Source organism: Mytilus trossulus, chromosome 1 (genome assembly GCF_036588685.1).
Source record: "Mytilus trossulus isolate FHL-02 chromosome 1, PNRI_Mtr1.1.1.hap1, whole genome shotgun sequence".
NCBI lineage: Eukaryota > Metazoa > Mollusca > Bivalvia > Mytilida > Mytilidae > Mytilus > Mytilus trossulus.
In genome coordinates, this window is record NC_086373.1 from 105,733,156 (window position 1) to 105,750,331 (window position 17,176).

The 17,176-nt window shown below is 31.1% G+C and overlaps 1 protein-coding gene across 1 annotated transcript; it reads right to left on the reverse strand.

Moving 5' to 3' along the window:
- Positions 1-1,121: 1,121 nt before the first annotated feature.
- Positions 1,122-17,176, reverse strand: LOC134695691 (serine/threonine-protein kinase stk11-like). Its single transcript, XM_063557052.1, has 9 exons — positions 16,728-17,176; positions 16,100-16,183; positions 11,932-12,021; positions 11,462-11,594; positions 10,083-10,219; positions 9,014-9,141; positions 8,463-8,520; positions 7,535-7,710; positions 1,122-4,829 (listed from the first exon to the last, which is right to left on the reverse strand). The coding sequence occupies exons 1-9, from the start codon at positions 17,063-17,065 to the stop codon at positions 4,723-4,725; spliced, it is 1,251 nt and encodes a 416-aa protein (XP_063413122.1). The 5' UTR covers positions 17,066-17,176; the 3' UTR covers positions 1,122-4,722.

Sequence of the window (17,176 nt, forward strand, 5' to 3'; positions counted from 1 at the left end):
TTCGTAAAAAGACAAATATAGCTGTAAACATCATGTGGTACCTCAGAAGAAATAACGCATACCAGTGTGTTTCACAGCATGAAATTAAAAACATTCAAGCAACTAAAAAAACATTGTTTAGAATATGCATGAAATATCTGTTACTAAACTTGTAAGCAACCAACCCTCAGATAGGTCACATACTGTGAAAGTACTTTAATTCGTTGGTACCAATTTTCGTGGTTTAAGCAGTATTAACATGTTCGTGGGTTTTTAAATTCGTGGATTTTAGTTTTCTAATAAAAAATAATTGAAAAATTAAAGCCTTTAGAAACGAATGTTTCAAATAGTTTGGATTGAAGGAAATTGCAAAGTAAACATTGATCCGTGTAAATTGAAGTGATAACGCTAATTTACCCATGATAAAGTGATCAACAGATTATAGACATCAAAGGTGTTAATTAGGGCATAAACATGTCACCTAAAGAAAACAGTAATATAAACAAATGCTGTAAACGTATCTCGAATTGTCAAATAATTCTTATCAAAATCAAGCCCAGCATGAAATTATTATTTCCCATATGTACGAGAACTATGAGGATATAAAAATGAACACTTTATTATACTAGCATATTAATACCGAAAATCTGACTTTCATCGATCAAAAATATTTTTATGAGAATGAAAAGATCAAAAGTTGTACAGTTTAGGTTATTAAATATTAAATGGGTATAATCATGCATGCAGTTGTAGTTCTGTGACTGCTATTAAAGTATTCTCAGATTTGGCGATATTCTCTAGATCATATCAGTAGTCAAACGTACATGGGGATCATTCCATGTCTTGATTTGGACAGTGGTTGTTTTATTTCGTTGGACACTTAAATTCGTGGATAAAGTCATCCACGAAAACCACGAAAATTGGTACCCCACGAATAAAAGTACTTTCACAGTACTATGTCTTAATTGGAATTTTGGTAAATTTTAATTTTTCTGATCATTTGGTTTGTTTAACACTACAGCAGATACTCTTCACTTTAATACCAAGACTCCCTTTTACATGTGACCTCTAAAAATTTAAACCTTAAAATGGTGGCATTAATATCAAGGAGAGGGCTAACACTAATAAGTAACTCATTTCTTTTTCATAAAATGAATAGAATTTATTAAAATAATATAGAGGCAAAATAACAATATTTAATCTAACAAAATTATACAGGACTCATTTCACCTGTACCAACAACAATCAGTACATGCTGGAATATTGAATACAGTAAAATCTGAAATATCTTATAATACAGTGAAAACTTTATTATCTGAATCAATGCCCTCAGCAAATATTTTCTTAATAATTGAATATAAATCAATGAAAGATGAACAAATTATGAATTTTTATAGCACTTAAAACATGGCTTGTAAATGGAAAATAAACCGGATAGTTAAAATGTTTTATACATTTTTCATATCTATGAAAAACACAAATGTTAATACTGACACAACAAGAAGTTCCTTAGAACTTAAGCTATATATTGTTGACAGACAAATGCAGGGTACTTATTTTGAAGCATACAAAGTTACATATTATAAAACTTTTTACAATGATCTACGATGTCGAAGACTTTTATTCTGTACAGTTAAAACTGGTTTATGTATGTAATAATTCTATGCTGGATATTTGTAATTTTGTAATCTGAAACAACCTCAGTGAACAAGTATTGGAAATAAAACTACTAATGTTTATAAATTACGCTCAAAATTTTATTTTTTTATATATATATTTTTCCTGATGAGCTTTCACTTATATTGTTTAACCTATTGTTGATTTTTTTTTTGGATCATTTTCTAGAATAAGTTAGTTCTAATTTTATGAATGCATATTTGATAAAAGTACATACTTGCTCTAAATTTACCTCCTGAAACTCAATGTATTATTAATAAATAAGTTGATTCTGATTAATTGTGATATTTGATGAAGTCAAAATATACAAAAGAATAACTGTTGGTAGAAATAAAATGATTTAGTTTTAAAAAATGACAGTATGAAAATAATGACTGCTGAACTAAAATAAAAACATACATTTTTTAATGCTAATTCTTATCTGTGGAAATTCTAATGAAATAAATACATGTTGAATTTTCTGTGAGAAATTATTGATCCTGAATTTCCTTATACAAGGTGCGTTTGATGAACTCGACAGAGGACTGTCATTTCGAAATAAAACCACAATTTGCCTGATGCCTCTGTTTATCAAATGCTCCTTATATCTGATGGAAATTGTCATGCATAAATATACAACAATTTGCCTGATGAAATATAACTTAAATGCAAAGTTTAAGTCACCAGAGCATAAAATGAAGTTCATATTTATTCAAAATATTTTAAAAGGTGTTATACATGTATTAAAAATTGTAGGTGTGAAGCATCACTGATATACCACAATGAGTACAAGTATAAAATATATGTCACTTGTAATGATCTACATGTAGAAGTATTTTTATGAGGGACAACTTTAATAATGATTGAGAGGGAGAATAAAAAATATCATTGAAACATTACATGGAATTTCTTGAGATTAGACCTATCCACAGAATTTCAACAAAGAGAACATAGCGAAGAACAGACAATGGAAAAAAAACATTGTTTAACAAGTCATTAAGATTGTAACAACTAAATGCAATTTACTCACATTTTCTATGAGGTTTCACTGGTTTGCTGCAATATTTTTAAAAAATGCTTAAAAATTGGAGAGGACTTTTTAGAGGTGAAATTTATCATTGGAATATATTATAGCATGATACTTTACATCTTTGGCTTCTATTCAAATCTTGAAAAATAAGGTAATAAAAATAATGCAGAACCCATTTACAAAGCAACCCATTCATAAGTCTATTATAAATAAAACCTCAGAGAGACACCACCCCTTTATAATTGGTTAAAATTCCTAATGAATCAGTGATTTATGATCTTCATATGTACTTGTGAACCAACATCTTATAAATTCAATGAAACTTGTGAACCACCATCTTATAAATTCAATGAAACTTGTGAATCAACCAGCTTAAATGATCTTCTCATACGTATTTTCAATTACATGGTAATAAAATGTTACTTTTATATGCATGCAAAAATCAGTTTAGGTTGAAAGCAAGGAACTATTTTAAAAGATGCAATGAGGCATCTTTTATTCATTACATAGAGTTACATAACATGATTGTACCTTAATATCCAATTTCTCATTTAACTATTTCAAACTATTTGATATACTACACATCTGTGAGGAGAATAATGTATATGTAGCACTAAGTCATCAAATTTTAATGGTCCCTTGAGTTTTAAAGAACAAGAGTTTAAACTGAAACTAACAATATCATTTGGGAACTATAAACATGTCATGTATTACAAATGCGTACTACATGTATTACAATGACACATGTGATGTTTGACATATACCATGTTAGCACCTTGAAGGAACAGTCTTACTTACATTTCTATCAACAAGTATTATTTCAATTAATGCAAACATTTCGATCAACAAGTATAATTTCAATTAATGCAAACACAATACAAATTAAATCTGTTTCATGCATATACCAAATAGAGGCTCTGTAAAAATATCGAAGGAGTCAATGCTGTAATTTCAAAATAGCATATTTAGTGTCTTTTCCCCATCATCATAATAAGTAAATAGTCAGTAAGTCCATTATATGGGATAATATGACAATTTGTTCTCTATTTTTTACTTGTAATATATTAATGCAAACAAAACCAAAACCTTATGAGCAACATAAAATAGGTCAGGGATTATCTATTAGGATGGCACAGATATATACCAAATGCAGGTCAAAACTAGCTAGTAAGGCTAAAAATGGAGCAGAACAGAGTCCTTTGAATGAAACTAGATTCGTCCAAATCTTTTTTTTTATATAAAGAGCAAGCTAGAATAAAAATAAATTCTTAAATTACCCGCAAAAACACCCAATAGCTTACACTATGTCCAATAAGACACCGCTGATCACACAGAGATTTCATACTTAAAATAATTTGGAGACTGACACTGAAGTTAATCTGAATTTGACTATATTCTTTTGTTACAAGGGATATAAATATTAAAAAAGAAAACAGATAACAAACAGAAGGAAAACCAATGTTTAGTGATGGAAAAATCTCTCACAGGCCCCGTTAAAACAAGTGAACAACCAAAAGTACGTGTTTCCAGATAAATTCTGGAAAGTTGTAACAGACAGAATTGTGCAATCTATTTCAACCTCTAAACAGTCAAGATCATTCTATAAAAATTGAAGTTTTAGTTTTACATTCAGCAACGATAAAATAGGGGTTAGTCATGTTATTGGAAACACAACATTGTTTGTATGCCCAGCCTGCCAACAATGGATTAGAGCTCTTTCCAGCAAATCCATTATGAAATCAAACCAATTATGAAATCAAACCAATTATGAAATCAAATCAATATCTCTCAAATTTACAATCATTAATACACTGTTTTAGCTCCTCTTATGTCAACAAAGGCTGTGGTTCTAGATGATAAATCACCTATTCATTTTTATCAAAACACAATAATTCCTCCTTCCTTCTGTATCAGATTTTATAAGAAAAGAGGATAAAATAAACAGATTTTACTGTACTTGGTTCCCATCAACATAAAATCTCACATCTCATACACCATACAATAATCACATGACTTACTCACGCACTCACAACATACAAATGACATTAATTGGAATACTATGATTGTTTACACGAACTAAGAAGTCCACCTTTTGTCTTCCGTTTCTTGTGTTTTGGATCTGGAATGGGCGTATCATCAACATCATTTTGTGGCTTTTTTCCATCTGCAATACAAAACAAACAGATAAAAATTTGCTAGAGAGAACTATTCTTTAGATCAAGGGAATCTTAATGTACAAATCATTTGTTACTTTTAGTTAGAATGTCATTTCTATTAAGACATAAAGCAAGCAATTATCAATCAAATAATTATTATGACTAAGTTGCAAACAAGAGTGAGCATACCAACAAGTGAAGCCCTTAAAATTCAAACTTGATCTGTATTTTGTGGTTATTAGCATTGTGTATAAGTTTCAATAGCATTTGGTTAAGGCAAACTAAAGTTAGAGAAGGGGAATGAATAATTCAGCATATTTTTTCATTTGTAAAGGAGCATAATTCTAGAATGGTTACAGCGACACCCCTTAAATTCGCTGTATTTTGTAGCAATAAGCATTGTTTAAGTTTTATAGCATTTGGTGAAGGCAAACTAAATCAAAGAACGGAAACCAACTTCAGGACAAAAAAGTACAAAAGGACGTATGAATAGACATACAGATGGACAAGAGTAAAATTTAATGTCCCTTCCGCTACAGAGGGAGCATTAAGAATAACAAACATCAGATAGCAACCATTTGCAGTCAAAGTAGACAATCTTTTTTCAACTGAATTTTATAGTTCGTTCTTATGTTGTACTGTTTTACCACTGTCCCAGGTTAGAGTGAGGGTTGGGATCCCGCTAACATGTTTAACCCCGCCACATTATTTATGTATGTGTCTGTCCCAAGTCAGGAGCCTGTAATTCAGTGGTTGTCGTTTGTTTATGTGTTACATATTTGTTTTTCGTTCATTTTTTTACATAAATAAGTCTGTTAGTTTTCTCGTTTGAATTGTTTTACATTGTCTTATTGGGGCCTTTTATAGCTGACTATACGGTATGGGCTTTGCTCATTGTCGAAGGCCATGAGGTGACCTATAGTTGTTAATGTTTGTGTCATTTTAGTCTTTTGTGGATAGTTGTCTCATTGGCAATCATACCACATCTTCTTTTTTATAAGTTCTGCAAACTTCAGCATATTTAAAAAGTTCTCTTGTAAAAAGCAGGTTTATGTATATCAAATTAAAATGGTATCAATTTTCATTACATTTGGTTGAGGCAAACTAAGTAAGAAAATGGAAACAAAAATATCAGCATTTTTTTCGTTTGTAAAGGGCACAACTTCAGAACAGTTAAAGTTTAATCTTGATCTGTGTTTTGTGGTAATAAGCATTGTATATAAGTTTCATAATATATGGTTGAGGCAAACTGATGTTAGAGAACAGAAAACAACTTTGGGACATACAGATTACATACAGATTACATACAGACGAACAAGGGAAAAACTTAATGCCCACTCAGTAAATCCTTCATTTAATGGATTACCAATCCAGTAAAATTGACAATAATAGTGCCCATCCCTGTGTGACAAGGACATCGTAAAATATAAGAAAAATGAGGATGTTAAATTTGATGTATGCCTTTTTGTTCTTTGTGCTGTTGACAATGTAATGGAATTTGACGGGACTGTCATACAAGTGAAAGGTTTAGCTAGCTATAAAACCAGGTTTAATCAACCATTTTCTACATAAGAAAATGCCTGTACCAAGTCAGGAATATGACAGTTGTTATCCATTCATATGATGTGTTTGAACTTTAGATTTTGCAATTTGATTTGAGACTTTCCTTTTTTAATTTTTTTTGGATGTTATACATACTGTTTTTAATGTTTTGGATGTTAAACAAACTGGTTGTAATGTTTTAATACTGTTTTTGATGTTATACATACTGTTTTTGTTTTGGATGTTATACATACTGTTGGATGTTATACATACTGTTTTGAATGTTATACATACTGTTTTGTATGTTAAACAAACTGTTTTGAATATTGTACATACTGTTTTGTATGTTAAACAAACTGTTTTGAATGTTGTACATACTGTTTTGAATGCTTTGAATGTTATGCATGCTGTTTTGAATGTAATACATACTGTTTTGGATGTTAAACAAACTGTTTTAAATGTTGTACATACTGTTTTTGGATGTTAAACAAACTGTTTTGGATGTTATACCTACTGCTATGAATGTTTTGAATGTTATACATAATGTTTTGTATGTTAAACAAACTGTTTTGAATATTGTACATACTGTTTTGTATGTTAAATAAACTGTTTTGAATATTGTACATACTGTTTTGTATGTTAAACAAACTGTTTTGAATGTTGTACATACTGTTTTGAATGCTTTGAATGTTATGCATACTGCTTTGAATGTAATACATACCGTTTTGAATGTTTTGGATGTTAAACAAACTGTTTGTAATGTTTTAATACTGTTTTGGATGTTATACATACTGTTTTTGTTTTGGATGTTAAACATACTGTTGGATGTTATACAAACTGTTTTGAATGTTATACATACTGTTTTGTATGTTAAACAAACTGTTTTGAATATTGTACATACTGTTTTGAAAGTTATACATACTGTTTTGAATGTTTTGAATGTTATACATACTGTTTTGAATGATATACATACTGTTTTGAATGTGTTGAATTTTATACATACTGTTTTGCATGTTATACATAATGTTTTGAATGTTTTACATACTGTTTTGCATGTTATACATAATGTTTTGAATGTTATACATACTGTTTTGAATGTTATACATAATGTTTTGAATGTTATACATACTGTTGTGTATGTTATACATAATGCTTTGAATGTTATACATACTGTTTTGCTGTATATGAAATTCATCTTCATACTCATCACATTCTTCCTCCTCCTCTGGACAATGTAAATCATCTAAGTACTGCATAACTGACATACTATGGTGTTTGTCTAAACCCTCCTTAGTAGGAGGAAACTTCACATAATCTAAACTTCTTGGGTGTCTCTTCCTCACCCAACTATAACATAAAACACACATGAAAATGACATATTATGATGATTGTCTAAACTATCCCTATAAAAAGAAAGAACTGTACACAAGACCAGATGGATGGAACTTATTTTCTCTGACTGATTATGGCATTTTTATACTAAATCCAATGGATGTGTAATGATTAACAATTTAGTCTTAAATGCATGATTTTTTTTATTAGTTCTTATTGGCTTTGTACTAGCTGTCAGTAACGACAGGTACTTTCAGATCTGTACTTAGTGTCTTTTTGTTGTTGGGATGTACATGTACCCATTCATGTCCACTCTGTGTTTTTGTTATACATCTATTTCTTTTTGTATCTATTTGATGAGTAAAGCCTTTTTCAATTGATTTTTTAAATTTCTTATGTTAAACTGTCCCAGGTTAAGGGAGAGTTGAGATCCCACAACCATGTTTACATTTGCCACACTCTGTTTGTATTTGCTTATTCCAAGACAGGAGCCTGTAATTCATTGGTTGTAGATTGTTGCTGTGTTACATATTTGTTTTTCGTTATATTTGTTTGTACTGTACATTAATAAGGCTTTTAGTTTTCTATTTGAATTGTTTTACATTTGTAATTTCGGGGCCTTTTGTAGCTCAACATGAGGCATGGGCTTTGCTAAAAAAAAAAATCTTTTTATCTGTGGATCATATTTTTTAATGAATATTGTTTTTATTGATATAAAGTTTTTCAAATATCAGATGCAGATGCTGGTAGAATGTTATAAGACTTACTCATGTAGCTGTACTTGTTCAATAGTCATCCTCTTGTCTGGTGTAAATGCCAACATACCTACAATATTACAGATTATACATCACTGTAGAATATAATGCCAATGGCTTTGTTGTGGTGTATATGTGTATGTATAAAATGTTACCTCAATGCTGAGGTAAGTTTTTGATAAATGTGTTGTCACTAATTTTAGTTGGGTCCAATTGTCATTGATTTCTCTGAAGAGGAACCAAAATTTTAAATACTTGCTCCTCTAAGCATCGCTAGGTAAACTCATCTATCTGAGTTTGCTTGTCTTTACTACGGCATTTATTTATTTTAAATGGTGCAAAATCCTGCATTCTGGTAGTATCTGTGACAATTATTCAGACCACTGAAAACATCATTTTTTAATGAAGAAAATGTAAATGATTAACTAAAATTAGAAGCATGATGGTTGAATTTTCTGTAAAATTTTGTCCATAAAAACAATCTATGTTTTAAGAAGGCAAAGCTTAAAATACAGTACAGTTATCTTCTAAATACAAACACACTAGGTACACACAAAACTTACCATGCAGTAAATTAGTAAGAACACTGTCTATGGAATCAGGTATTGTGTAAACTCCTTTACTTATATTGTTGAATAACTTATATATATTATCTCCATCATATGGATACTTTCCAGTGGTCATGTTATATCTGAAACAATATATTACAGAATGTAATAAGATAAAAAGAGGACACTATGGTTAATGGAGGGCAAATCACCTAATTCATTTCATACTATCCTTTTTTTTTTTATTTATGTTTTGTCAATTCATTATTGACATATATGACATACTCTGATTTGTTTTTTAATAAAATTGTAATTTCACTAAAACTAACTTATTTTTTTTGTGATCTGATAAGAAGAGCTTGATAAATACATTAAGAATAAATCCAGTCACACTTAATAAATTCAATTAAATGGATTACTTCGGAAAAAAACATAAGGTAAAACTATTGTGATTAAAAGTCACTTAAAACAAGAGGCTGTCACAACGACAGCAAGCCGGATTTATTAACATTTATTTGTGTCCTGCCAATATCACACGAACCATAACTGATGAACGGTGAAAGTGAAAATTGTCAATATCAAATTTGACATTAATTTTGTCATCAGTATCACATATTAAAATTTGAAATGCTTAGGTTGAATGGTTCATGAGTAAATGCAACAACATGAATGGAAACGTCATTTTTCGATCTTTCAAAAACCATAACTCTTGAACTGTAAAAGTCAAAATCGAGATTATTGAACTTGACCTCCATTTTTTCATCAGTAACAACATAATAAAATTTGAAAAGCTTTGGTTGAACAGTTCATGAGTAAATGCAGGGACACGACTGGAAATGTCATTTTTCAATCTTCCAAGAACCATAACTCTTGAACGGTAAAAGTCAAAATCGTCATTATTTAACTTGACCTTCATTTTGTTGTCAGTAACAACATATTAAAATTCTCAAAGCTTTGGTTGAACGGTTCATGAGTAAATGCACGGACAACATTTGGTTGTCGCCCGCCCATCCGACCGCCGTACATCCCCGTACTCACTCATCTGCTGAATTCCTGATTGACAGAGATATCTGGAACTACTTACAATGTAACACCACTGGACCAAACATCAACTTTGAACCCTGGAAAACTGTCCTCCCCATTGGCTATTTCTGGTGGCTGGAATGCTGGTGAACCTTGACTTGTGTGACATGTGTCATCAAACGCATGTAAAGCAATCTCCTACAAAATTCTCCAATGATTATCAAACTTTAATTACTTTTCAATAATTAACTAGTATTTAATATATTGGACACAATTAAGATAAACTGTTACATCCATATGCCTGACATTCATGTTTTGTAAACATGTTATTGGCCTGATAGAAATTTGAAAATCCTATGCTGGTGAAGACTGCAGGTAAAATTTAAGTGCCTAATTACCATGTGCAGTGATGTGACTGTTTATGAACCTTAGCTTTTTTTTGTATGAACGTTTCTTTTCTCAGACTGGGCAGTCTTACTTTAAATATGTAGTAATGATCTTAACTAAAGTTATGTTTTTGATGACAACAGATCCAGGGTATTATACTCGTTGTATTTTTAAACTTCTACAGAGCAATATTCCTTTCAATGAACTATTCCAATGTTAACTGTTATGAGCTTATCTATGGTAGCACTCCACAGTTAGGTGTGTAGTTTCGCATTTTGGCCCCTGTGGATTTTTCAAATATGAGAGCTAGTGTGCAATAAAAATAATTTTTGGATAGCTGAGTATTAAAATAGCCTTTGTATTGGGTTTATATGATCATCAAGGTTATGTAATGTATGTAATATAGGCTGTTTTCTGTATGACAGTCCGTATTTGCATGTCCCTACCATACATTGGTCCGGCATTTATTGCAATGTTTTTTTCCGACTTTTTATCGCACGAACTTTGTGATTGGATTTTTACGAAAAAATGAGGCGAAAGACACCCATTTTTTATTTGATCATTAGGAAGATTTAGGAAAACAGTTTCTGAAAAGGTATCACTCAAAGGCATTGAAATTCTAGTTTGATCCAAATTTTTGGGGGAAATGAGACATGTTCACCCCCCTTTTTGCCATATTTTATTGGAAATAAATGCAGAATGTTGCCATGGATACAGATAAAAGGAATTTATTTTCACCCTTTTAACTTTTGAAAATCAAATCTATGGAAGATACTGATTACATACATATGCACATGTACAACACAAACAGTAAGGTTAATGTATTAGAAATCCAGGAATAGGAGATGATAAAACATTTTGGGGCTCATTTTTAATTTTATTTTCTAACTGTGGAGTGCTACCTATAGCCAAGTCATTGATGCTGATTATTCCAGAGCAGTGATCTTTATTTTGGCCTGTTTACTTTTAGCAATGATCTTTATTTTGGCCTGTTTATTTTGAGCAATGATCTATATTTTGGCCTGTTTATTTTGAGCCATGTTAAGTGCCTACCTCAGCCACACCAAAATCTGTGATTTTTAATGTCTCATCTCTGGCTAGTAACAGATTACCCGGTTTGATATCTTTATGGACTATACCTCGACTGTGTAAAAATATTAATCCTTCTACCAACTGCTTAAAATAACTGAAAAGATATATACTTATGTTAATATTTTATCTGTTATACAGTTCATAAAACTATTTAACACCTATCAATGTTGTCAAAATATTTATAAACTGGTCACAAAATTTATTTTTCCAAGGGCCATAACTCCTGCAAACAAAGTTAATCATCACTGATTTTCAAACACAATTCATGTAAAAAAAAAAATTCAAAATCATAAAAGGCATTGCTGAAATAAACCTTTTTATAAAAAATAAGTTTCATTAAAAAATTTATTACAGGTTTTGTAGCCTTGCATGCCTTGAGAGCCTTTACAATGCATTTTCCATATATTTTTTTTAATTATTTTTCTACTTACTAATGAGCCTGAAAGATTGGGAACTTTTTATCTGCAGCACTTTCTAACATTTCTTGAAGTTCACAAACACAATACTCCATAAAAATATACCTGTATTTTTTATTAAGGAAAACAATTAAACATCTATAACAAAATATTTCATGAACAAACCAATACAATACAAGTTTATTAATACACTCAGGCACATATTGTGTGCAACAAGAGCAGCATTATGTAGTATACAAAATAATAAATATTAATATTACAAATAAAAAAATAACGCAAACCTTTTATCACTACTGGTGAAAAAGAGGTTTTAAGTGTATGTGAAATAAGTTTAGGATAGTACTAGCGTAGCTTAAATTTTTCAAGATAGATTATTGATAGAGTGCATGTACTTTCGCATTAATTTATATATATATAAGCCAGGCTTTACGAATCGGGTTCGTCAGAACTAATTTTGTTCCACTTCAGCATTTCCCATTGTTTTGGTATCGGACGGTTCCATGAGTTAAAATCACTGGGCTGGGTCGAATTAATATCAATATATGGACATTCGGCTTCAAAAATTTGGCTGTTTCTGTTCGGTATTTCCTTGTGATCCATGTGTTTTGGTACTCTGTCATTGTTTGTTTTGTATAATTCTCCTTCTATGAAAAGTTTATCTTTTACCAAAACAGCTTTCTTACGGTCTTTCTTCGTCTGCTTTAAAACAGGATACAGTTTTTTCCTCTTCTTTTCAATTTTTTACCAGAAATTGTGCTCCTACAGAATTTTTTGTCCCCTTTAATTTGTGACAGTTCCTCATAACTAACTGTTTATCTTTCAAAGATACAAACTTAGTCATTATATTTTGTCTTTGCTTTCCGAAACGATGTACAGAAACAAAATTTATATTTTCAACGATTCCGAGTTTTTTGCTGATAAAATCCCTTACAATGTTCTCTGTATCCTCATTTGGCTTGTGCTTCAATCCTGATATAATTATATTGTAAGTCATTGATTTCCATTGTAACTCTTCGACAATCGGTCTTTGACGCATTTTATATCCAATGTGTTTTCTTTGTTATCTTTTGCCTCTTCTAGCAATGATATTTTCGACACATTTTCTTTGCAGCGATCTATAATTTTATGTATAACCGTACTCATTTGTGCTCCTTGTTCTTCAATCATTTTATTTCTGTTCAACACAATTTCACACTTTTGTTCCACATGTTCAATTCTTGTTATCATTGCATCTAATTTCCCTTCAAGTTGGGATATCCTAGTAACTTCCCACTCAAGCTTTCCACATTGTGTCTGGAGATCTGCCACGACAGCAAGTACAGAGTTCAATATTGAGATAGATTTTGTACTAAGTTCTTTGTAGTCCGACATTATTATTCAAAATATATATATTAAAATTATTTTAGTTGCAATTTAACGCTGAGAGAACAATGGAGAACCATCAATCGCCACTAACAACCCGACAACGTTAGCAACGCTCTTGTAGTAAACGAAATATTCAGAATATATTCTTCATTATTGTCGTGAAATCTGTGCAGTTGTTGAAAAATAAATTTTACCGTTCAAATAAAATCCTTAAAATCTGTGACTCCAGTCCATTTGATAAGTTTATATGCTGGCCTATTTCTTGAAAATTAGAGTTTTTGCAGGAGCAAAATAAGCATGACTGTCCATACCAGTACATCCGGTAAAAAAAAACAGTTGGTAAGGTTACCTAAAGCTTATATAAAAGGATTGGTACTGACAGTGACATTTTGTCTGAATGATTAGCGGAAAGTTTTCCAGAATTATTCTGACAGTGATCTCTCAAGTATTTCCAAAAATAACTTTCTCCCTCAACATATGGCATCATCATTATAATATTTATTCTATTATAAAATCTATTCATATAGAACAATGGGCAAAATGTCACCATGGTGCTACATTTATTAGACTCTGGTGCAACTGCTGTATTACCCTATCAGTGGTTTACAAGGTGGCTGTCAATAGAAATTAACTACATGTTGTACTTCTTTTGAAAAAAATCTAGACTTAGGAAACAAAAATACCAGAACAACATATAATTAGTCTCAGAAACTTACACTCAAATATATAGTTGGTTAATGAGTTGATGATACAGAGAATGAAAGACAACAAACTGCCAAGGAAATCATTTTGTACATTTACCCTACCCCTTGGCTCCAATAATGACTCCTAGTTGACAGTAGTTGTTCTTGTTATTAGATATGTTTACTTGTTTAATTATTAGCAGTGTTTTACTGCTTTTCTCATAAATCTTATATTAAATGATTTTTGATTGTTTTACATCTCAGGCCACACCAATTTAATTTCTTGTTCTACGGATTTTTGGACTCCAAAAATTGGGGCGAGCGAGCGATTTAAAAATTTTAATAAAAAAATATTTAATTTGCAAATTTTTGAGGCGAAGCTTAAAAAGTAAAGGCGAGCGATTATAATTTTTTTTTGTAAACATAAAATAGTAGGTTTTGACTATATTAAAACTTGATTTATCACTTGTACCTTGACATTTCTTTAATTTATGAAGTATTTTTTCCCTGTTCGGACAAAAATAATTGAATAATTAAATCTGGTCTATGTACGTGTGACTGACAATGAGACAATTCTCCATCCAAGTCATAATCAGGTTCAGAACAACCCCTTAATGTTATGAATATCCCTTGTATGAGGGGTCAAAATATTAAAGTCATAATATTTTTTTTTTGTAAAAACACTTTAAGTACAAAAGGGCTTATAATATTTTCCCAAAGAACTATAATATTTGGTATTAAATGGTCAAAACATGTCCAAGAATTTTGTTATATTCCTGGACTTTAACCATGTTAACACATTTACTTTAACAGTTTAATATTAATCAAAATAAGTGGACCCATCCCTCTTTTAGAAAAGTTGTTTAAAATATAATGTATTTCTCCTCTCTTTGAGTAAAAAATTCTAAGTTGTCAAAGGTTTTGTATAGTAGCACTGTACAAATCCTTAGTATTTCTATTTTCTTTTCTACAACAGACTGAACAGTAAACATGGTAAAATGACCCCTTCAAGGCCCTTGTCTGAGGGAGGGTTAATCCCAACCTGATAATAACATATAATAGGTCAAAGTATGGCCTTTTACACAGTGCTTTGATCAAGACCAACCAGCAAGCTATAAGGGACAACAACTTAGTATTGTACACAATTCGAACAGGAAAACCAACGATCTAAATAATATTTCCAAACGGGAAAAATTTACCAATGAACCACATCAACTAACGATAAATGCTGAACGACAGGTCTCTGAATCAACCAGGATAGGTGCACAAACCTTCAGCGGGTATGACCGCCACCATACATCATAATTGCAGTTGAAGGCAAATCCTTCAGAAGTTCTTTGTACTTTATTTTAACAACGAACATTTTTTTATAGGGAATATAAGTTAGGGGGAAAGAAACCAACGTTTTGTTCTGTACTGATATTTCTATTTATATCGGAGCACTCTCGCTTGGAATAAATTGGCTCCATTATGAAACAAATATTCTCGCAGATATTTTCAGTGTTGTGGGGTGCTGATAGGTTTAAAATCGTTATATAAAGGCTAGACTGTGATTTAAAAAAAAACAAATGTTGAGATCTTTACATTATATTTACAAAAAAACAATGCGGGAAATGGACATGATTTCATTTCCGGATGCGGGAAGCGGGAATATAATAAAAATTAAAAAAATCTGTTTTGAAAAAAATAGGTGCGGGCGGGTCCATCGAACAAGGAATCAAATTGGTGTGGCCTCATGAATCTTTTTTTTTTTTGCAATATTATCTATCAATAAATCAGTGAGAACTTTCTTCCAAATTTTTTTTTACATTATTTTAGAAACTTTTTTTCTTCTAAATCATAGTCATAATCAAGACAGTAAAAGAAAGATTCAAAATTCAAATTAACATTTATCAAGTATAAGTTTACAACACATATATATCAAAAAATTAAACTCAAAAAGACAAAGCGAAAAAGGGATGCCCCTAAAAAATAGGTAAACATCTATCTGAATATCGGTATAAACAAAAAATAAATGAATCCACAATTAATTAAAAGATCATTTTGTTTTCCTTTGACCCTTCATTTCATTTTTTTATTGCATGTAAATCAAACACCCATCCAACCTTCTTTGATATTATGATTTTAAAGGATACATCTTTTGCTTTTCATCATTAAAGATGACATCATCCAGGAATACTACATGTTTATGGTGAAGCCTCTTTAAAAGCTGAATTTCCCTGTAAAAATAATGCATGAAACAATCAAGAAACAATCATCATAGTATGTTCAATGTTATCTTACGATTACATTGAAAAGCATCTTCTCTAACCAAGTTATGGTCCAGTCCCCTCCTTTTGACCCTTGGCAGATTAAGACAACATTTGGAATTACAATGCTACGTTCCTATCCCAGCCTAGCACAAACGTATTTACACTTTTGGTATTTAGCTGTATTTTGCCTCCGAAAGGCCTTATATCACCTCCGAATAACCTTTTGACGTCAAGCAACAATCACTTTTTAGTTGTGACGTCAAATGTTTTGAATTTTGATGTCAAGGTTTAGGGGAACCTGTGTGATTATATGTAACAGCGGACAAATTTGCATACAAGTATAAATACGTCTATACCGCCATCTAGTGTCTAACGGAACAATATTTTTTGTTTTACTTATGTTTTCAACGTAATTGTAGATATTGTCTTAAATACGTTTGACGTCTCATTTTGTGGCATTAGCAAACATTTTGGTTTTTATATTTTCAAATGATATCTTCGAAATAATAACCTTAAAACATTCTGTTCTCCATTAGGAATTTTTCTCAGTTTCCTTTTCTTTAAAATTTTGACAGCCCTTCTGCATAGTGTGACAGTGTCTATAACTTCTTTAACTTTTCCATATGAACCCTCTCCTAACAGATCGCCAACAAGATACTTTCCAACCATCTTCGCCTTCTTCCGACGAGGCTGATAAACGACTTCGCTAGATTCAACTCTGTGAAAAAAGGGAAGACCTCCATCACTATCGTTAAGGAAATCAAGTTGATCAACATGTTCTAGGGCAGAATGGCCATATTCGTTGGGTGCAAGAAATATATCTGTTGGCACCACAACATTCTCTGCCATAACTGGTGTGGACTATTTCTTAAATTTTGGAAACTTAACATCACATTCATGTCAGAGTGGCTGGAGGAAGTTGGTCGACTCCATATTTGACAGTTATCAAAACGAGGCGAC